At 46.2% G+C, this 22,677-nt stretch overlaps 1 protein-coding gene across 1 annotated transcript in view; it reads right to left on the bottom strand.

The window, feature by feature from the left end:
* The window catches only part of LOC138291575 (uncharacterized), a 649,831-nt gene that overhangs the window by 485,656 nt on the left and 141,498 nt on the right, over nucleotides 1-22,677 (bottom strand). Inside the window, exons 6-7 of the mRNA XM_069230320.1 lie at nucleotides 19,539-19,618; nucleotides 19,331-19,429 (exon numbers count right to left, since the gene is read on the bottom strand). Coding sequence (XP_069086421.1) covers nucleotides 19,331-19,429; nucleotides 19,539-19,618 — 179 coding nt within the window. The remainder of the gene's footprint in view (nucleotides 1-19,330; nucleotides 19,430-19,538; nucleotides 19,619-22,677) is intronic.

Below are 22,677 nucleotides of genomic sequence, written 5' to 3'. Positions count from 1 at the left end.
GTGAATTGGTGAAATTGGTCACTAGCCTGTTAGTGACAATTTGGAAAGCAAAGAGAGCATAACCACTGAGGTTCTGGTTAGCAGAGCCTCAGTGAGACAGTTAGTCATCACAGAGGGAACACATACAGGGCACACTTATGAGCACTGGGGCCCTGGCTGTCAGGGTCCCAGTGACACATACAACTAAAACAACATATATACAGTGAAATATGGGGGTAACATGCCAGGCAAGATGGTACTTTCCTACACTGAGTTAATTTAAGCTTTCCGTTCATCACCTGTTTGTGTTGCACATGTACAGGAGACACTAGGGGGCATATTTATACTCCGTTTGCGCGTCAAATTTGACGCACAATCAGCGCAAACGTTGCCCCATATTTAAACTGACGCCCGAGCCCGCAGACGACAAAATTCCGCTGTGTGCGTCATTTCTTGGATGCGGCAACCCACCCTGTGTTAATGATATGCAGGGTAGGCGTTCCCGTCCAAAAAACGACGCAAACGCCCGTGCGTCGTATTTATGCTTCCGGGCAAAAATGACTCTCGGCCGGTAGGCGGAGGAAAAAAATGACGCACAGCCCGATGTCAGGGCAGGTGTTAAACTGGGGCAAACACACCTGTATTTAATCAGAACACACAGAACAAACAGCAGAGCAGCAACAGGGAGACATGGAGGTGATTCTTATCCAGTGTGCACGTAGACGCAGAGCCCAGCAGCAACAACAGCAGCTACAACAACACCAGCAGGGACCCCAAAGGCAGCGCAGAAGGCAGGAGAGTTTATTCCGCCCAAGAACAACCCTTCAGGGCCTCAGGGAACATGACATCATACAGAGGTACCGGTTGAACTGGCAGGCCATTCAGCAGCTGCTGCGAAACATTGAACAGCAGATGGCCCCCACTTTGGTGACACCCCGCACCATACCAACAGAAACAAAGCTGCTTGCCGTATTTCACCTGCTGGCAAGTGGCTCATTTCAAACAACTGGTGCCCTGGTTTGGCGGAATTTCACAACCATCATTCTCCGCATTTCTGCCAAAAGTACTGGATGCCATCATTCGCCTGACACCCCTCCACATCTGCTTCCCTAACACACTGCAGAAGCAGCAGGAAACTAAACAGGGGTTCTACGCAATCAGTGGCTTCCCACACGTCCTTGGTGCAATCGACTGCACACACGTACGCCTTGTGCCACCTGCTGCAACTGAACACCTCTACCGCAAAAGGAAGCACACACATTCAATCAACGTGCAGACCATTGTTGATCACCAGGGATTGATCACCAACATCGTGGCTAAATATCCTGGGAGTGTACATGACTCATTCATCTTCCGTCACTGTACCATCAAACAACACTTCCAGGATGGACGATATGGCAATGGACTACTTGTTGGTAAGTACAAAAACCTACTTATATACACACTGCACAGCAACCCTCTAGGACACACAACACATTCACCACAACAGCAACATGTCGACAGGAACACACTGAGGTCCTGACATCACTAGCCATGTTTCTTAAGTCACCATTGAACCTGTCACACAACGGAAATTACTGTACAGCCTAACGTGAAGACATTAATGAGTGTGGTTGCCTAAATGTCACCTTGCAAATTGTAAGTGTCCCAATGACCTTTACATTAATACATTGCATAAGTTTCAAGGTATGGGATGTCCTTTGATATGAACGTGTTAACAACACTTTCAATTTTACCTGTGCATGGAACTATCATCTCACCCTCAGTGAAGACACACGGACACCTGTATCACAAGTCACAATGCTAGGGAGGGCACACTGTACTGAAAATCCCTAAACATACTGCTGACAAACGGTTAGCAGACAAACACTTGCTCAGCCAAGGAAACAACACAATGCAGATGGTATAGCCTACAAGTATAGGATGTCACATTAGTACACAAAATAGTCACAGACAACACAAGACAACTACTGCCATTAAAGGTCTTTTCAATAGTGCCAGCTACATCTACATGATCCCATTCTGTGTTTTTCTTTCAGCTGATCAGGGGTATGGCATCCAGCCATGGCTAATGACACCATTTGGGAACCCGAGTACTGCTGCAGAGCGGGCATACAACGACGCCCATAAGAGGACACGCAGCATTGTCAAGCGGACCTTTGGGATCCTCAAGTCAAGGTTCCGCTGCCTTTACATCACTGGCGGTAGCCTACTATATTCCCCGAGATGGTCTGTAGGATCATACTCACATGTGCAATATTGCACAACATTTGTGTAAAAAGGAACATTCCCCTCCTCGAACCAGACCCATACATGCCTGAAGACGAAGAAGAGGAGGATGCTGGCCTGCAAAAGGAGGGGGAACAACCAAACACGGCTGCTGGAGTGCGTAGGCGCCAACACATTGTAAATAATTTCTTTGCATAATTATCACCATCACCACTTAATGCACTATTGTAAATAAACACTGATAACAAACACCACATTATGGTTTGGACTATCCATTTCTGCCCACCTTTAGCTTGAAATATCTGAAGAAGAATGTCGTCTCATTGAGCAATAATGATATAACAATCATGACACAAAAAAATACACCACACATGTAATGGCCACCGTACAATGGTCACATACACACACAATGTAAATGAAAGACATCCTGTACAGTTCACCTTTGAAGGGCAATAGCTGAGGACCACACATATGACACACATACATGTAGTAAACATGGATCATCGCAGCAGATGGCACACAACTAAAACACCATCACTCAACTAGGGGAAAACAGGCCTCATACACCAGGCAGTTCACATGCTAATGCTTCAGGAACAGGAATGTAGTACTAGACTCTTGCCAACAGTAATTCCAACTACTTACTATCATTGTAATGACTATCTGTCACTAGAGTTACACATAAGCAGAACATACACAGCACAAGTGCTACACCTATGACAAGCATCCAGCACATCACATCCCATCTACATGTCAGCCCTTTTCTAAAAACATTACACACACTTGCAGCTGGTCACACCCCACCTGTCTGAAGAGGTCCCTGGAATGCTGATTTGTGTACACTGAGATTCCCTCATCTACACACACACACACTCACGAGAGTCATCCAGTGTGCCACACCCTTTCCTATGCCTACCATTGTCATAGTACCATCTCACTGCATGGAACTCAGCTCATATAATACACTGGCTTGGAGTTTTTAAGGCCTGGTATCACCTGTAGATTGATTCTCTTGTGAAAGGTACTGTAGGCTAATTTTCAGCAAATCTCATCTGACAGGACTAGTGAGACACTGATGGAGGCCACACCAGTGATCCCCTCCATGCACACCACCCAAATGTACATGCCCCATCCCTGCTGATGCCTCCTACAGCATAGATATTGGCATTTGGGCAATTACATCATTAAGCATTGCTACTAATGTTGCCGTGTAACACTGTATATGGTTTCATGTGTCACCTTCAAAGCAACACAGGACATACACAGTGTGACATGTCAACTGTCTACTGCTCCCTCTGACCAGTCCTAGTCAGAACACTGATCATGTAATTACTGAAAGAACTTGCTCCTGATTGACCCAGCATCCTGTCAGCCTGACTGGCACCTGTCCGTGGGTCACTCTAAAGATACCTGGGGTCCACCTATGGACCACACGTGCTGTCCAAAACCTCTTGTACCTCAGACACTAATTTGTCATTAGCCTCATCAATGTATACTCAAATACATAGTATTGCATCATCTGACTGTTATTTGTATCAGATTTGTGACAGTGCCCTTGAATAGCTAAATCTTGGCCCTTCTGTTGTCTGGCCCTCATTAATGCCTAAACTACAAAGTGCGACAGTGGACCTGGACCATAGTGTATGATGGTGTAAATGGCCTCCATCAAAACCAGCAACCTCAGATAACGTCCATGAAAAGTCAACACATATGAGGACCCTGACTGTTCAAACGCTGAGTAACATTGTTCAAATAATAAAGATGAGTCGTGTGTGTTGAATACCAGCCATTTACTCCTGCACAGAGGCTATGATGTTTCCTGATACATTACCATCCACAGAGGCCAACTGGAGTACAAATGTTGCAATGACACATGCCAGATCCAGACACCTGAGACAATCTCTCACTCAGCACACCAAGGTTGCCCAGTTGAAAGTCTCATTACACGTTTTCAGTGACAGGGTGGGACCATCCATGTGTAGGTGACCATGTCCTCAATGGCTTTTCTCAAATTTTGCTACAAACAATACCCAATAGAAAAAAAGATTAGCTGCCACTAACTCATGAGGAGACCTGGATGTTACAGTGACAACATACACCCTGACAGTTGATACTGGATCAATATTGGACCACACACATGTACATGTACCATCCAATCAACAAAATGTTTGCAAGCAGCCGATCACAGTAGTGTCCCAGTTGTAACCTAGCAGGAAGAATTAAACATGCCACTAAACCAGGTAATGCATAAAGGCCCACATACATCAACAACCTATTTGCTATCATGACATGAGGAACGTTGAGATTTTGCAAAAAAATCAATGCAAAATGGTATGTCAGAATTCTGCAAAGAATCAATAGGGCAAACGTAAAAAGGGCAAATGGGATTACAGAATGGCAAACAGTGAATCATACCCTATTTGCTTCCATGGGCCTGCTGCTGAAGGTTTAGCATTACTGAATTTGGGAAACCCTTGGATAAATTTGCAAGTCTGGAAGAGCAAACCCTAGGGTGCTGGGGGCCTAAGTCCACCTCTGCTGCCCCCAAATATACATTATTTATGCACATGTGAAGCACACACATGCATAAGGCGCATGTGTGCCCTACATGTCAAAAGTAAAACACATTTTAGATACATTAACTCGTAACTAGGACATGGTTAGCCCCTAAAAAAGTTTAGGCGACAATTGCACTACCTATTTGGCCTTTATATAATTTTGATTACCTTGATAAATGTGGACACATTTTTGCTAAGGAATACATCCTGGTATCCCATTCATATTTTGAAAATAGCCATCAGCAATTACCTACATATGTGTACAATTATGAGTAATATCCATTCTGGCCAATCATTACCATTGCACTGTGAATACCTTCTATACATCCTATAAGGGACTTTTGCCATAGCTAACCCCAAATGTGTATCACTTAGCACCGTTTGGTCATGACAAAATTAATTTCTCAATTTGACATATGAAAGACATATTTGTCATAATGCGTCATATGTCCACGCATACAGCTTGTGCATCATAATTTTTGACGCAGAGGAGTGCAGATAACGCAGAGTCAAAAATTAATTTCAAAAATAGATATCATAATATCCTGCATAACATGGCCTCCATTTTTTTCCATTATGCGTCATATTTCCACGCATACAGCTTGTGCGTCATAATTTTTAACGCACCGGAGTGCAGATAATGCAGAGTCAAAAATATTTTTCATATTTAGATATCATATTTTCCAGCGGCTTAATTTTCAACTCTAGAACTGTAAAATATGCCTCATACAAATATATTCGACCAATGAAGAACATTTTTTTGACTCTGCATTATTTGGACTCCTATGCGTCAAAAAATATGACGCACAAGCTGTATGCGTGAAAAAATGACGCATAGCGGGAAAAAACGGCGGCCATTTTATGCAGGATGTGATGTAATAGGATATCCTGTTTACAGAATCTGTACAGTGGGTGTACTTTCACTTTCACTTTGCAGTCTCAGATTATTCTAGATTTTGTGGCTGTGTGCAAAGTGTTGTCCTGTGTATTAGTGCTTTTGTGTCCAGTGTACCATCTCAATTGTGCTTTTGTCATCATTGTCTTGTTGTTGAATACTGTCTGAGTCTGTGTTGTATTATTTTGTCAAGTCCAGTGTTTTATTTATTGTCTGTGGGAGTCTGTTGTGGGTACTGTAATATAGGGGATAGTTGGGCTCTTCTTAAGTTTTCTTTGTATTTCACCACTCTACCTTTCCCCATTTCCCCCTTTTCCTTTTTCTACAACTTTTTCCCCTTTGTCAGTGCTGACATGTCTGGTAGGCCACGGCTTTCCAGGATGGGTGAGGAGGAATTGGGTGGATTTATATGGCTTGTTTGCCATTTCCTCCCACTCATGCTGGAGGCTGGGGGTAGGGTGATACAGGGGTATCACACGGACGCCCGTAAAGTCCGGTGGGGGAAGGTGCGCCATCACTTGGTCCGTCTATATGGCAGCCAAAGGAATGACCATCAATTGAAGCACCGCTGGGCTGATCTGATATCCAGGGAGCAAGATCTGCTGGACCACCTGGGAATCAGGATTGGTGGCCATGTTGGTGAGTACAGATCAATTACATGTGCACAATTTAAAGCTGTGTGGTGACATGTGATGATTGTTACCCAATCTGCCAGATAAGTAGCTGACTGTGTGTAATGCTAGGGAAACCTACTGGGTAATTGATGCACAATGTGAAGGAAGACAAATGCTAGCAGTCAGGTAGCTCATGTTTTCTACACATCCCGGTTGCCTGTAGCAGAATGTAATGTAGTGCTGCCTTTCTGTCAGACAAGCGACACATTAATGACGCAATTAGGACTCTACAGGTCACAATAGCCAGTGAAAAATGGATGTTGAAACATCATACCTACATATGTAGACGCCATAGCTAGACTGACATTTGTAAACCCTACATGATGCTATAAATGAGTGCTGCCTTCACGTCAATTGAAGTTAGCAATGTTGTCCACACATATGTCACATGTGTGTCTGGTTGGTGTGTATGGAAAATGTTAATGGAAGTGCCATGCCTTGTCGTGATAAATGTGCTCCTTCACATCTAATTGTTACATGCCTGATCTGAGCATGAACCATATTTGTTAAGGACTCAGGTGCCCTCAGCTAACATATTAGACTGGTATTTATTGTCACTTGTGCCCAAATCAGAATAGGGATTGCAGTCCAAAGGTATGGACTAGGGTACAAACATCTATGTTTGGTGCCAGTCACTATTGTTAGGACACATCAATGTATGAAACTGTAACAACATGAGGTATTGCCAAAGTACCTGGCCCTCTGTACCATGTACCTATCAGTCACATATGTGTCATGACCACATAGGCTGTTTGAGAGGTCATGCAGTCCTCAAGTAACCAGCTTTTTGATGTCTCTCTTGGATGCACATGATGAGATGAATGCACCCCTATATTGTTGCAGCATACTAATGGAGGTGCATCTTTGCCACCACATGACTGTCCAGGCCACTGCATGTGTGTAGTAGGGTGTGTAACTGTAGCAGGAGACTCATCCGATGTAAAGGTTGCGCATGAATGATTCCATGCAGTATGAGCATGTGTGAAAGGGTTTCATTACTCATGTCATATTCTCACATTGTCTTTGTAATTGCAATTGTTCGTCAGTGCACGGATTCTGAGTATATTCTTCCTTCCATGCTTTACAGGTGGACCTGCACCGTACACAGTGGGAGAGGTGGCTCATTTTGAGGACCCTGACACCTACAGTGAGTGTTGCATGTGTGCTATTTTTAATGTTTGCTGGTGATGCATGATGGACTACTGTGTGTTCAACAGATTCCAAGGTTTGATGCGCTGCCCATTCATTAGTATTGTTCCATTATTGGGATTTCAGTTATCACTTCATTTTGAGTTGACCTATGCTTATCCATTTCTCATATTTTGGGTCTGTAGGCCATTCCTGTAGGGCCCGCTATGGGGAATGGGGTGAGTCATGTGGAATACACTAGTTAATGTAAGAGTTGCTCTGGGACTTGTCTCGGACTAAGTCTGCATTTCAGACTGACATTCTCCCAAATAGCTTCTGAAAATGGCTTGTCTGAAATCTGCTGCTTCCCTAGTTAACGATGGACTGAGTACACTGTAGGTTGGATCTTCCGGGGGCATGTACTTCCACAAGTTGTACTAGAAGTGTGTGGGACTAGAGTGCAACGGCCTAGGTGTACATGCTACTCATGATCATGGGTGTTCTTGCTCCTCTGTGTCTGTAGAAAAATATGCCTCACTGGTAGTATGTGATGTTGGTCTAAGACAGTACATTTTGACATGTGTGGACCTTGGATAGGACAAGGTTTAGCTGACTCCGATTTGTTGCTAGCCCTTCACTGGTGGTGTGTGTGTGTGGAGGCAAAAACATGTTGAGCTTTCTATACACTCCTGGGTGTGCATTGATTATGGGATTGTTGGATGTTCTTCCCAACCCCCCCTCAAGGTCAGCCATGTGTTTGGGAATAGGGTACCTAGGACTGTAGCAACCAGTATGTTACACATACTTGTGACCATTTGAAACTTTGTTTTGAACCTAGTGTACACACTCGGTTATGGCACATGAGTTCTATACTAGCAAATCCAATTACAAATCGCAGATATTGAGGGTTGTGATTGTTATCACATACACTGACATATGTAGTCCAGGCAATAGGCGGAGGAGGTGCAGCCATAATGTCAGCTGCATTAGTAATTTTTATGATGAGAAGTTTAGGCTGATGTCACCCATCATGAAGATAATTGTATATGCTATGTGTGAGATGCCCTTTGTATGCAGGCTTCCCATGTACTTCCTCGGAGACTTTCAATGATCTATATGGTGATATGAGCTGTTACAACTACAGTAAAAGTAATTTCCAATTGACCCATTGTGCTATTCCACACAATACATTTCCTATGGTAAATAGTTGCCCTTTCTCTTCACAGCTGCAAACATGAGTGCCACACAGAGGCATGAATTTGAGAGGCGGGCCATGAGGTAAAACAATTTTATAAAAAAATTACAAAAAAATATATGATTGTTTAGGATAGTATAGTATGTGTGTAGGTTAGTATGTGTTGTCCTGCATGTGTCCTGTCTCATAATGGTGGGTGGGGAGTTGATGTTTAGATCGATTCGTTATATGTGTAGAGTAAGTTTAGCTTAGGTTAGTTAGGGACAGTTGTGGGTTAGGAGTAGTCAGGTTAGATTAGTGTAGGTATGACTTTTCCCTTAGTTGCCTCTGGTGTGAATACTTATGAATAAATATATAGTTGACACTTTGCATTATGTGTTAACTGCTACTTGATCATGGCCTTGCCATCAGTGTAGTGATTGTTGTTCTATGACATTTGTGTCCTATGCTACAAACCAAAGAAATAAGAGGTTTAAAATGGCAGCTACCCCTGTGCTAACTTGGTAAGTATCCACCATTTGATAGAACCACCATTTGGAGTTTACATGGATCACAAAGGATTTGTGTTGATGAGTATGTTTTCTACATCACAAAGTGTGCTTCCAGACTTGGTATTGTGGGGAATTTTTTAGGTCAGACTGCAGTGTGATGTTCAGGGACATCTTTGCAGATGAGGTGTTGTTAACACTCTTGTCTTCTTGTCTTCATTACTGACATATATCATGTGTGCAACAATTCAGCATGACTTCCCTTCTTGGAAGTTTACTCAGAAAGGGTGATTGATGCTGTGTTTAGTTGTGTTTGCTTAGATTAGACTGCAGAATGTAATGTTTTAGTATTGCATGGTGCCCACATTTATCAGCCACCATTAGTTGACTTTGATTGCTATTGATGGAGCATTATTCTGTCCAACACAGCATGATTGTGTGTGGTTTCTCCCTTCATCAGTTATTCTCCTCAGGATGGTCAGGCTATGATGCAATCCTGGCCACTGCACAGATGTATCTGACTACATGATGTCAGGACAGTTGTATTGACAAGCTACATGGTTGTCACACAGGCACTTTTGAGTTATCTACTGCACAGTTGATGTGTCAAATTACACAGAGACATATTAGGTGTGCAAGTGCTATTTATTGATAGGTGCTGTAGTGCAAAAAGTACATTGTCCATGTTTGCTGAGTCCGTTCTAGTGCATTCTTACATGGTGATCCTAATATGTCTCTGTGGATGATGCTCCTGACATGCTGGGGTGATGTTACCAACAGTGCAGAGGGACAGGATTTGCCAATTAGTAGGAGAGAGACATTCACTGGCAATGCTGACAAGTTATACAGTGGTTAGCAGAACAGTCATTGAGTATAGTTGTAGTGAGACTGGCAATTGACAAAATGTAGGACCTTGGTCAAAGTAGGCCATGGTGCAGGGACTAGTGCTTCGGGTACTCTTCCGTGTGAATGTGATCTGTTCCATGTCTTCTTCTGATGTGTGTGTTGCCTGCTTTGTCCTTGTTGTTGTTGGTTGTGAAGGGGCAACACACACCTCAGTGTTAGAAGACGTGGAGTCAGACATCCCGGTGACTGCTCCCTGTGAAGTTCTTAAGGGCAGTACTGCAGCAAGGAGAGCCTGCTGGTTTTTGAGAATAGCAGCTACATCACGATGGTAGGCAGCCAGGTCGACCCTGAGGGAGTCATGATTGCATTCGTGCATGCAGTGGAAAGTTTGGGGTGCGAGGTGTTGTGGCAACTCCCTTACTGCAGTGGTGAATTCCTTGACAGTTTCTTGTAGTCCTTGGAGTATGGATGTTAGGGCTTGCATAGCTGCTGCCTGATCTGCAGATGACATCATGCACGAGCGCACCCCCTCAAGGCTGGCTGCCATAGTTTGCATCCCCACCCGCACCTCCTTGGCCAGCTCCCAACTACGGTTCTTTCAAAGCTGGTGCCAGTGTCGTCAGAGTCCTCAGCTGTGTAGGAGCTGGCAGGTCTTGCAATTGGGGTGGTGGGTGGTTCTTCTGTGATGGCTGCTTGTTTTGTGCTCCTCCTTGTGACTGAAGGTGGGGTCTGGAGGGTTTCAAGGACCTTTTCAATGGTCTCCTGGGTAATGTTTATCGGCTCGTCATCCATGTCATCAGGGAAATCAGGGACAGGCATATCGGCAGGAGATCCATGTTCCTCTGCAATGAAACAGGGTACAATTAGTGTGTCTGTGTTGTGACAATTTTGACGTAACATGCCAGCCTGTTGATGAATTCACTTTGTGATCTTGTTTGGTATTGGTATCTGCTGTCCTTCATATGGGCATTGTTATAGTCCTATGGCCCACCTGTGTGTCACATGTATGATATAGAGTTATCTGACTTGTCTGCCTAATCGCCTCTAGGTGTTGCTTTGTACAAAATAGGGAATAGCCATCTATTTGTCCTACTCGAGCCTCCGTGTATATCTATTCTTATGGTGAGACCTTTCACTGGCTGTGGGTGTTGTGATTGCCCTGGCATCACGCTTGCCTCTCAGGACCTGCCCCAATCCCTGATTGTTCACATTGACTTAATTGTAAATGACATGTGGCATATCCTATGCATGGCAATGTTACGATGTGATATGGATGTAGACATTGTTAATGTGTCCTGCTGATGTTGGGTAATGTGTGTTTAATTGGATTGCCCTGTTTATCGTATCAATGTCCTATTTGGTCCTCTGACTGTGCAGGTGTATTTCAGTGACCAGTTGCATGTGTCCCCTCCTCAATGCTGTTGTCTGAGCAGTATGACATTTGTGATGTTGCCTTGTTAGCCAGGCACGTGAAGGACCCTGACCTATGCAGCATGTGTGTGTCCTTAGTGCTGTGTGGCTCCTATTGCTGTTTACTTTGGCTGATGTATGTGACAACTATGGGCATTGACATATGAGTGTACTGGGGCCTTTGTCTTGTTTCAGGAGATTGTTGCAGATGTCATCCTCACCCCCTAATTTAGGTATGTATGTTCCATGGGGAGGTTACTACCATTGGCTACTATAGCTGCACAGAGATCAGAGGTGGTAGTGTCAACTGTTGTTGCAGCTACATTGCAGTTGTTGTTTTGGCTAGAGGATTGGTGATAGGGCCCTAGTTAATGTAGGAGATATTTTGGCTGACGAGTGCCAGGATGTAAGTTTGACGTAGTGGCCTTCCCTCCTGTCGAGGCTTTCCCTTTGCTCCATTGTTGGCATGACAGGATGCCCCCATGGGACTGTCGTTGGTGTTGTGTTATGTTGTGCCCCAGCTTCTGTATGTGCAGGGCATGCCCCCCTGCCATACCCCTTTACCCATGCCACTCCATGTATATGCTGACTTACATGCAATGTGTAGTAGGTATCCCCCCCTGCTTACAGTCAACATTATTGTATTTTAAATCCCCATGCAACTTACCCTGCATGTGCGTTGTCTCGTGGTAGTCTGCACTGTCCTGTCCTTGAATCCCTGTGACGATCTCCTCAGGGATGACGGCTGCGACCATTTCCTCCATGTGGTCCAGGGCCTCCTGGTGTGCTGGACTCCCCCCTCCAGTCTGCAGTGCTGCCTTCCTGTTCCTGGCCATTTTTTCCTTTGTCCTACGTTTGCAGTCATGCCAGCGTTTCTTACACTCGGTGACTGTTCTACGTACTTCAGCCACACTGTTGATCTTGTCAACAATTTGTTGCCATATGGCCTCTCTTCTACTGATTGGCAACTTAGAGGTGATGAACAGTTGGTGCTGGTGCTCCGTCACCTCTTTAACCAGGATTTCCTGCTCCTCTGCACTGAAGCGACACTTTCTTTTTTTTCTATATATGTCCTGGTTCTTGTATGGATCATCCTGGCTGGTTCCTGGTCTGCTGTCATCTTCCTGGGGTCTGTAGTGGCATCTGGGATCCATTTTGGCTCTCCTCTGCTGAAAGGGCAGTGTTCTCGGGTATTTTTGACGCTAGTGCGTAAAAAAAACCGGCGCCTATCCGGGTTGCGGTGTCATAAATCGACCCACAGGCATTTACGTCGCGTTAACGTCGTTTTCCTTTACGACTAGACGCCGCGATGTGCGTAAAAAAAAATGACTCCCACCTGTTGATTGCGCCGCCGTGCGTCAAAGTATAAATTTGACGCCCGCACGGCGCATCGAAATGGCGTTAGCCGGCTGTAACATTTTTGACTCAAAACTGCGGCAGCGCAGTTTTGCGTCAAAAAGTATAAATATGGCCCTAGATTTTAAATGCCAGTAACCAAGGTAACTATTCCAGGACTAGGAAAATGTAGTCCAATTTTCCCTAGGTTGAGGTGAGTTTTGGAGTGGAATGAAAGTTTACATGGAGGTCGTAGAGGAGAGAGGCAGCTGGCTGGATGAGCATCACAGACATCCAGACGAGAGATGAAGAGGGCATGCTTTGCTACGTTTAATTGCTTTCGGGATAGAAGGTTTTTCATTTTCCATAGGAGCTTGATATCCAAGTTAACCGTTTCTATAAGTTTGTCTATGTGGGGACATAGTGCAATGCGTGCTTTATTTGTCCGGGTAAGAGATATGGATAAAACTTCTAAATTCAGTTCTAAAAGGAATGAAGGAAAATTGTGCAGGCCACACTTCTGGAGATGGTCAAATATTCACTGCTAGATGTCCTGGATTGCCATAAATGGACCACATCTTCAGGTGTAAATGTGTCTCTTCTGGTTCCAGGTAGTGCTTGGCGTTGCATTGACCTGCTTCTAGTGGCCATTTTGTAGCAGGTATGTTTGCTGAAACTGAGCCACTGTAGCTCCAGACAAAAAGGAAAATAGTTGTTTTTTATGATCCCTTAAAAGAGGCCAGGTTGTGAATGTCCCTCATTTACCATCTGACAACTTCAGAGATTTCAGCGTCTTCTGCATCATTGTTACCCTAAATTATACGACGTGTAGTTTTAAATATAGAACCCATTTGTAAACAGAAACAAGCACTGGCAAACCCCATTGGCCCTCCCTTTTTAGATCGAGCGTGCAAGCGCTTTGACCTGTTCTAAATATTGTGGGCTTTTAACCACGCCCATGCCATGTCCATCACTTTCACTTGTTCATGGCCTTGCCTTTCATAAATCACTTGGGCCCGTATTTATACTTTTTGCCGCTAAACTGCGCTAACGCAGTTTAGCGGCAAAAAATTTTGCGCCGGCTAACGCCATTCTGAAGCACCATGCGGGCGCCGTATTTATTGAATGGCGTTAGCCAGCGCGAGCAGACCGGTGCTGCCTGGTGTGCGTGGAAAAAAACCACGTACACCAGGCAGCGCCGGCGTTGGGAAAAATGGCGTTAGGGCGTCTTAAAATGGCGCAAGTCAGGTTGACGCTAAAAAATCGTCTTAACCCGATTTGCGCCATTTTAAACGACGCCCAGACGCCATTTACATGACTCCTGTCTTAGTAAAGACAGGAGTCATGCCCCATTGCCCAATGGCCATGCCCAGGGGACTTATGTCCTCCGGGCATGGTCATTGGGCATTGTGGCATGTAGGGGGGCACAAATCAGGCCCCCCTATGCCAAAAAAAAAAAATACAAAAAAAAATGTTATACTTACCTGAACTTACCTGAATGTCCCTGGGGTGGGTCCCTCCAGCCTTGGGTGTCCTCCTGGGGTGGGCAAGGGTGGCAGGGGGGGTCCCTGGGGGCATGGGAGGGCACCTGTGGGCTCATTTTGAGCCCACAGGCCCCTTAACGCCTACCCTGACCCAGGCGTTAAAAAGTGGCGCAAATGCGGGGTTTTTTGACCCGACCACTCCCGGGCGTGATTTTTGCCCGGGAGTATAAATACGACGCATTTGCGTCGGCGTCATTTTTTTAGACGGGAACGCCTTCCTTGCATCTCATTAACGCAAGGAAGGCGTTCACGCAAAAAAATGACGCTATTTGCCCATACTTTGGCGCTAGACGCATCTAACGCCAAAGTATAAATATGGCGTTAGTTTTGCGCCGAATTTGCGTCGAAAAAAACGACGCAAATTCGGCGCAAACGGAGTATAAATATGCCCCTTGATGTCATTTTTACGTTTGTCCCGCCTTGAGGCTGTTATTGTCACGCCTTGCAGACTACTCCGTTACACGGATTACTGCACAATTACTGGTATGTACCAGTAACACAAAAATCCCCAAATTATGCAAATTATGCTTTCATAATCTTAATTTTGCTGAGGTTTAGTAAAGCGTATCATGTCTGGTGTTGAATTCACCCGCTTGTAACTGTTCAAACTATAATTTTGGGATATGGTACAAGGATCAGTTGCTGTTTGCAACCACCTTGCTAGTTATGGAATTCATATCTAAAGATAAGTTAATGAATTCCTAAATATATGTTATGATGAAGTGAGTATCTGAGCTAGCTCTTAGTGAAACGTGCCCTTTCAGCTGCTCGGCTGAGCGAGCTGATAACCCTGTTGCATCAACGGGCAGGTCCAAGCTCAGTAGACAACAGACCCATCCTGGACGGACTCATACTCCCTTGCTGGATAGAAAGTCTGTAGCCATCACTGGTAACTGCCTGATGGCTGAGAACTCCCAGTGCTTCCAATAGAGAAGGCTCAGCAGCCTTTTTTTGCTGGCCAGCAGTTAGCCCATTTCACACTTTCTGAGGGAAAAGGCAGGCCTGGGAGCCAGAGACCAACCCAGAGAATGATGTGCTGATTTTGGAAGGAGGTGCCATGTTGACTTCTGCCAACAATGCTGTACGGGCAGTATGGCTGCACTTGACGGTGGGTGCGTCGCCATTTGTAGAACGCTCCACTTCCCTTCATGTGACTGCCGGCCAGCAGAGAAGAAGCCTGCTCAGAGGAGAACCAGGACAGCTTTGGGATGCATCTGATGTGTACTTTGGACTATTTGAGTGTTTCCAGGACTGCTGGCACCAGCTCTCCTAACCTGTCCTAGGCCCAGCGGAGTCCACTAGCCGAGCACTCGGAAGGGATGAATATTGTGAACTTGTATTGGACTGGTCCTGCTGCAGTGTCTTCAAGACAGGGCACTCTTGTTGTGCAGTCACCCTGCAGGAGGCTGCACACCTTGATGCCTGGGTAACGAAGGCAGAGAGAGCGAGCTGCTATGAAGAACACGTGGGGCACTTCTGAGGAAGTACAGATCTGGCCACCACAGGAGTGGCAGGAAGGAGGAGAGACCTACTGCTAAACTGTTGGAGGAGGACCAAGCTGTAGCCCGAGCAGGTGTCAGAAAGCTGAAGTAGGAGTGACCCAACAAAAGATCTTGAGTTACCTCTGGCATGGATGTGCAGAGTTTGTGAAACCCATGGAGCCCAGAAAAGCATCAGTGCAATCCTGAGCTGCAAAGTTACAGCCCAGGAGGTCTGGCAGCAGAAATATCATACGATTGCTTCTTTCTTCATTCTAGCCTCTCTGGGGTGGGTTCCCCTTCTTGGGGGGACACCCATGTGATTCTGCACGCTTCAGTTGCCCTTCCTATTTACCCAGGGCAGAAACCCTGTCCTGTGTTGGTGCTCAGATCCAGCGGGTGAGGCTACTCAAGGCCTTGCCCTCTGGCAGCCTGTGCCTCCCTCCCTGCACACCACATGGCATTACCAGGGGGCTGCAGTGCCAGGCGACAGGATAACCCAAGGGTCCGCACAACCGGTGATGAGCTTATATGAATTTGTATGCATGATTTACACTTCTTTTTATATAGCTTCATTGTGAGCAGTTTTTTCTAACTCTTCTTCTGTTGTTATTTCCAGTGTCACTTATTAAGAAATGAATGTATTCTTGAGGTAGTGACATTTTCTTCACCAGTTGTTATAAGGTGTACATAGTCCATACTCGTAATTCCCTTTTTCGAGATGCCACAGTAAAGTTTGTTTCAAACTTACAGTTCCACTTGTGATTGAAGAAAAATAGTGTTAGTCATCAAAAGATCATCAGCTGGAAATTGATGCTCTTTACACCTACCTGCTGAGTAAGAGTGAGATTCAGGTCTGGTGCAGTTTCTGGGTGCTGCAGTTCTGCTTTTAGGACAGAGCCGCTGCCGGGGCTTGTAATCAGATGACGGTAGGTACATCTGCCTTGCCCAGAACCAAAATCCCATGCAATGGTATTTCTTTACATTACAGTAGAAATGTTGGAGGGAATTCAGTGACTTAATTCAGTTCTTCAGAACTGTTCCACAACAAAGACTGATGTGTCGCCCTCGTAAATCTGATCTGTACTTGGTGGCGTGTTCACTGGCTGTTGACCTGAGAAGCTCCACAAGTAGGGGAGACGGACAACCATCAGGATCACCTGACTGCAGAAAAACAGGAAGGGCCAAATCACTGACCACTGGTTCCAGCACAGCGAGTGTGTTCAGACTCCCAAACAAGTCGTTCAGTACAAAAACACCAGCGTAGCAAGGATGTGACGTCCTCCTCACTCCTTACCCTTCGGAACGGAAGGGCTTTCACTGGAACACCAGGTAGATGTGGAGTACTGTGCTGCACAGGATAGCCCGATCAATAAGTCGACTTCTGGAGTGCGACTTGCCATCAGTGAGGCTATCCAGGCTCTGACAGGGTCCAGGGTCTCAGTCGACGGCCAGGTTGTCAGCATCCTACGGAACTCTGTATAGTAGAGGAGTTCCTGAGGTGCGGAGGGCTGCGAGGTAGGAGAAGGAGTGTCTTCCTTCTCTGCTACACTGTATGCGAGGGGGTACAGGTCAGCGGTGGAGAGGAGGTGTCTGGACAGTTTGCGGAATCTCAGGCAATGGGTGTTGGAGGCAAGTCCGAAGTCATGCAGCTCCTTGACTGCATGGGTGAGAAGCTAGAACTGGCATCTCTTCTGAACTGGAAGCTAGTGGACTTTTTTGAGGTAGGGGTGATGTGGGTGCAGTGAGTGAAATCCAGGATCTCTTGCCGTGTTCTGGATGGTATGTAGTCTTTGAACTAGGTGGGCCTCGATGCCCACGTAGAGGGTGTTTCCATAGTCATGTTGACTGGTGACAAGGGCTTGGGGGATACTGCGTCTTGCATTTTGGGGAAGCCACTTACGTAACAATAACAGGATTAAGAAGCAGGACGATGACACTGCATTGACTTGAAACTTCATGGTGAGTTTGCTGTCCAGGATGATACTGAGCTTCCTGGGATGCTCAGCTGGTGTTAGAGTGGGGCCCAGCTCTGCGGGCTACCAGGGGGGAGTTGTCCCTGCTGAAGATCAAGATTTCCATCTTCTCTGTTTTGAACTTGAGGCAGTTATTCCTCATCCAATTGGTGACACTAGTCATGCATTGGTGGAAGTTGGTTCTGAAGGTGGTGGAGCTTTCGGAGCAGGAGAGGATGAGTTGTGTCATCTGCCTAGGATATAATGTTGAGTCCATGGGATCTGATTATGTTGGCAAGCAGGGGACATGTAGATGATAGGGAGGAACTCCTCAGATGATCGGTTGGGGTTTGGAAGTCAACGATGGAAGGTTGACTTGGGCTCTGTTGGTGAGCAAGGAGGTGATTCTTGGATGCCTATGTCGTGAAGTCTGATGATGAGCGTATGGTGGGAGATGGAGTCAAAGGCTGCTGAGAGATCAACGAGGATAAGGGCGGGTGTCTCTCCTTTGTCAAGGAGGGCCTGGATGTCATCTGTGGCCGCAGTCAGGGCTATATCAGTGCTGTAGTTGCTGCAGAACGCAGATTGGGAGTCATGCAGGTTATTGTGTTCCAGGTAGATGATGAGTTGTTGGTTGATGGCTTTTTCAATGACTTTGGCCGGGAAAAGGAGCAGGGAGATGGGTCTGTAGTTGCTGAGTTGGTTGGGGTCCGATGAAGGCTACTTCAGCAGGGCTTTGATTTCTGCATGCTTCCAGTCTTCTGGGAAGTTGGAAGAATCCAGTGGTGTGTTGAGTGGGGTAGAAAGTTCGAGGCCTACCCTGGATGCTCCTGTGTTGAAGATGTAGTGGGGACGTGGGTCGGATGGGGCCCGAGTGGATGGATTTCATTATGGTGATGGTGTTCTGTGTGGTGACGTGGTTTCAGGTGGTTAGCCTTTGGATGGTCGTATATGTGGAGGTATGGCCACTGAAAAAGTCTTCAGGCTTGAGTTGAGGGTTGATATTTCGGTAGATTTTGTCATGTTTTTTGTGTGGAAGAAATCTGCGGGCCATTCCATAGGTCCTGGAAAGGAGGGATGTTGCTTGTCGCCCCCTTACTGTCGTCTGGGTTAGCCTCGATGTGCGATGCCAGGGCTTTTTTTCATCTCACGTAGTTGGCGGTGGTATAGGTTGAGTGTTGATTTATAGGCAGTTGTGTCACCTGGGTCTTGGTGTGCTACCTTCTCTCGAGGTGCTTGCAAAGGTGCTAGGCTGCCTTGAGGTCCTCGTGTACCAGCTGCCTTGCTTGGTGGATCTTCTGTATTTCTTGTTCTTGGTGGGGGTGAGGATGTCAGAGCAGTCAGTGAACCAGGTGTTGAAGCTTCTGGCGTCCTGGTTCACAGGTTGCAGAGTTTGGGCAGGCTGAGAGCAAAAGTGTTGTTCCATTCAGTCTGTGAGGTCTTGCTCCAGCTGCGATGGGTGGCATTGGGAAGGGGACATCATGGGGGTCATGATGATGAAGTGGACAATTGAGTGGTTGGTCAATGGGAATTTGGTGGTGTGGCTGTATTTGATGTGGTCGCTGGAGGTGAATGAGGTCGAACGTGTGTCTTGCAATGTACGTGGTGTCATGTACCAGTACGGTGAGGCCGATGTTGTTCAGGCTGTCAAAGAGGGTGGTTAAGTTACTGTTAATTATGTCGTAGAAGTGTAGTTTGCCCAGGAACTTGTATCCCTTTGAGACAATGACGAGGTAGTGATAGAACCAATGATGAGATTGCAGAAGGTAGTTCGTGGTCCCTGTGGATGGTATGCCAGGGTTCCCCCAGTGGTGGATTTCTCACTCGTTTGGACAGTGAAGTTGGGGAGTTCCACTGCTGGGATGGTGTCGTCCACAGTGGCTCTGTGCTGGACGTAGACGTGCCTGGAAAGGGAACAGTGCAGAGGTAGTATAGTACATGTGGGATTAGTGCATGTGCTGCGCCTACTTTATCAGCTTCAGCGGGAATTCCACCTTAGAAAAATACATTGTTTTATGGCCTTTCCTAACTTCGATCTGTGGGTCGCAGTGCAGCAAGAGGAATTACCAAGACAAGCTGTGGGATCAGGGCCAAGCAGTGCTGAAGAAGCAAAAGGTGACAAACAGGGGAAATATTTACATTGTAAAGACAAAATAAGTGAGAGGCAAATGGAGTGAGAGACAGCGCAAAAGAAGGAAGGGGGAAAGAATGTAAAAGAAAGATGGAATGCAAAAAGGAAGGAGGAGGGAAAACAGCACAAAAGAAAAATAGAAACAAGGAAAGAAATCAAAAGAAAGGAAGATAGAAGGAAAGGGATGAAGCATGGAAAGAAGGCGAGCAAGCAGAAAAGATGCGAGGAGCAAAGAAAATGAAAACGAACGAGGGAAAGAAATATGGAGAGCAGGAAATAATGGAAAGAAGAAATGGGAGAGGGAAAGATAAGAAAACAATTGGAACGAACGGAAAAAGGGAAAAAGGGTGGCATGAAGGGGAGAATGAAGGCAAATAGGAAGATAAAGGAAGGAACAAGAAAAGAATTAAAGAATTGAAAAAAGAATGATGAAAAGAAAATGAAAGCAATATAAAAAAGGACATAAAAGTAGAAAGAATGAGAGATGAAACGAAACAAAGACGGACAGAGAAATAAAGGAGAATGGCAAAGAATAGAAAGCAGGAAAGAAACAAATAAAAAGGACACAATGAAAAAAGACTAAAACAAAAAAGAAGAGAAAGAGAAAGAATGAAAGAAAGAAATGAGTACAGGACAATGCAGCTTTCGACCAACTCCCTTTAAAGCCGCGGTATAAAACACATTATTGTGAACGATTGTTTCCAAATGTTGCTGGGTGGACGGTTCTCACTGGCATTCGTGGACCACTTGTGAGTCGCTTGTGGCTCTATTATTTAATGCCACGGAAGTGAAGTAGTGGCCGGGTATTTTATTTTCCTGGATACTCCCTTGATGTGCGGAGTATATGAAGGCCTGTGAGGAATACATTACATAAGAGATGTAATGTGTGTGCATTGAGAGCATGTGGTGGGTGCACGTGTGAAGTACAATACATGATGGTGGAGTGTTGTGCAACACACATGGTGAGTGCATCTGTAAATAGCACACCCCGGTTAAGTATAGAAAAGCTTCAGTGCTGAACACCGCGCAGATTGAGTGTGTGTGCTTGAATACGTGCGCACACGTAGGGGTACAATGCATGCAGGTATTAGAGCTGGACAGAAAGTGTGCTGTGGCTATACACTGAGTAAATACGCTATCAATGGTACTTTACATGGAGGACCTCAGGTTACATCTTTAGAAGCCCAGGGCTGCCTGATGAAGCCATGAGGAGGAGAGGAACCACCACCACCACCCAGGCAGATTTGTGTATTGCTGCATTCCTGGGAGCTGGGTGAGACACACACTGGAGGGAAGAGGCTCCCTTTATACTTCACAAGACTGCTCTTTGACTCCGTGATAGATCACAAGGAAGGGGCCTGGACACATACCAGGAAGGGAGATGGGGCTGGCAAGGTAACCATAGAGTGTAGGTCTGGGGGCCTGGGATAAACTTTCGGTGCACATATCGCTGTGGCTGACATCCAGGTGTGAACTCTAGTGACTTCCATGAATTGTGCTGTGGGACAATCAGCTTTGAAGTCGTGCCTGTTGTGGCAAACATCTTTCATAAGGAAAGAATAAAAAGAGAAATGTCCACTCCAAAAGAAGCAGAACCCCTACATTGAACTTCAAAGACTCAGACGCTAAATCAAATTTGGTGTCTGTTAAAGTCCTAGAAGGGGAATCTCTGCAAGACTTCTACTTGTAACCAGGACGGGGGGGGGGGGAGGAGAGGGTTCAAGGTCTGCTAGTCTCCCTGTTGGGGACAGGGAGGGGATATCAACCAGGATACCACTGGCCCTGGAGCATCATTGCCTGTCTGCTTGCCAAGACTAGGGTGCCCTGTGAGGATAAGAAAAGCACTGGAGGAAGCGAGTTCCGGTGGGAGCCCTGTGAGAGGATTCCCGAGCGAGGTGTGAAGCTGTGCACTGATCTCGTCGCTGCCCGTGTGCCCTGTCAGCTCTGCAACCAAAGTATGCCTGGAGAAGGCCAATGGAGACTGAGCCAAGAGTGTAGTGACACCCAGGCCTGAATGAACCTATACCGCTACACTGCACCCTTATGGCAGAGGGGAACACTGATAAAGTTATCACTGCTGAATTGGTAAGACTTGTGACCGTCTCGGCACGGACATTTGCACCAAGAAATTTGGTGCTCATGATTTCACAATGCTGTGGCAGCTACATATGCCAGTAGGGGCTGCAGGTACCAACATGCCAAAGGATTCCAGTCATTGAGCGACAGAGAGACTGAGGCTACGTTCTGTGGGTTGGACCCAGAGTGCGAGGTAATTGCACCCTACTGGGTAGAGGGCTCCTTGGTATAATGCGGATGGTGTGAAACCCTCACCGGGCTCCATTTGAGAGTGAAGAAAGGATCCATCTTCCCTGCTGGATAAAGCCAACTTACTGTGTCTTTGCATGCCAGGAGCTGCTCCGACAACCGTTAAAGACTTGGGCAACGCCACTCGGGAGGAAGCCTGCGCTGTCAGGTGCAGCTGCAAGGGGTGCGGGCAACCCTACTTCTCCGAACTAAGCAGGACTTACAAGTGCTCACTCAAGGGCAACCGCTACTTTGCAAACCCCTTGGTGCTGCAAGAGTGAGTGAGACGTGAACTGGGCCAGTTGGGTCCTGGGGCACTCGCTGCTAGCGGTGCTATGACACCACAGACACTTTCGACTACAATCCTGAAGAGTTAAAGGGGAAGTCTTGAGCCCGGCCCAGTAGTGTGCATTCCCTGGATGCAGTGACCGAGGAATAACCTTCAACACATCACACGAAGAAAGATGGGACAGCGAGTTGCCGTACAACTACTAGGGCCCTGACCTTGTTGCTTCTGAATGTTGTATA

The sequence above is a fragment of the Pleurodeles waltl genome, chromosome 1_1, assembly GCF_031143425.1.
Source record: "Pleurodeles waltl isolate 20211129_DDA chromosome 1_1, aPleWal1.hap1.20221129, whole genome shotgun sequence".
NCBI lineage: Eukaryota > Metazoa > Chordata > Amphibia > Caudata > Salamandridae > Pleurodeles > Pleurodeles waltl.
The sequence above is the reverse complement of the archived record's forward strand: the minus strand, read 5'-3'. Positions and strand labels throughout refer to the sequence as shown.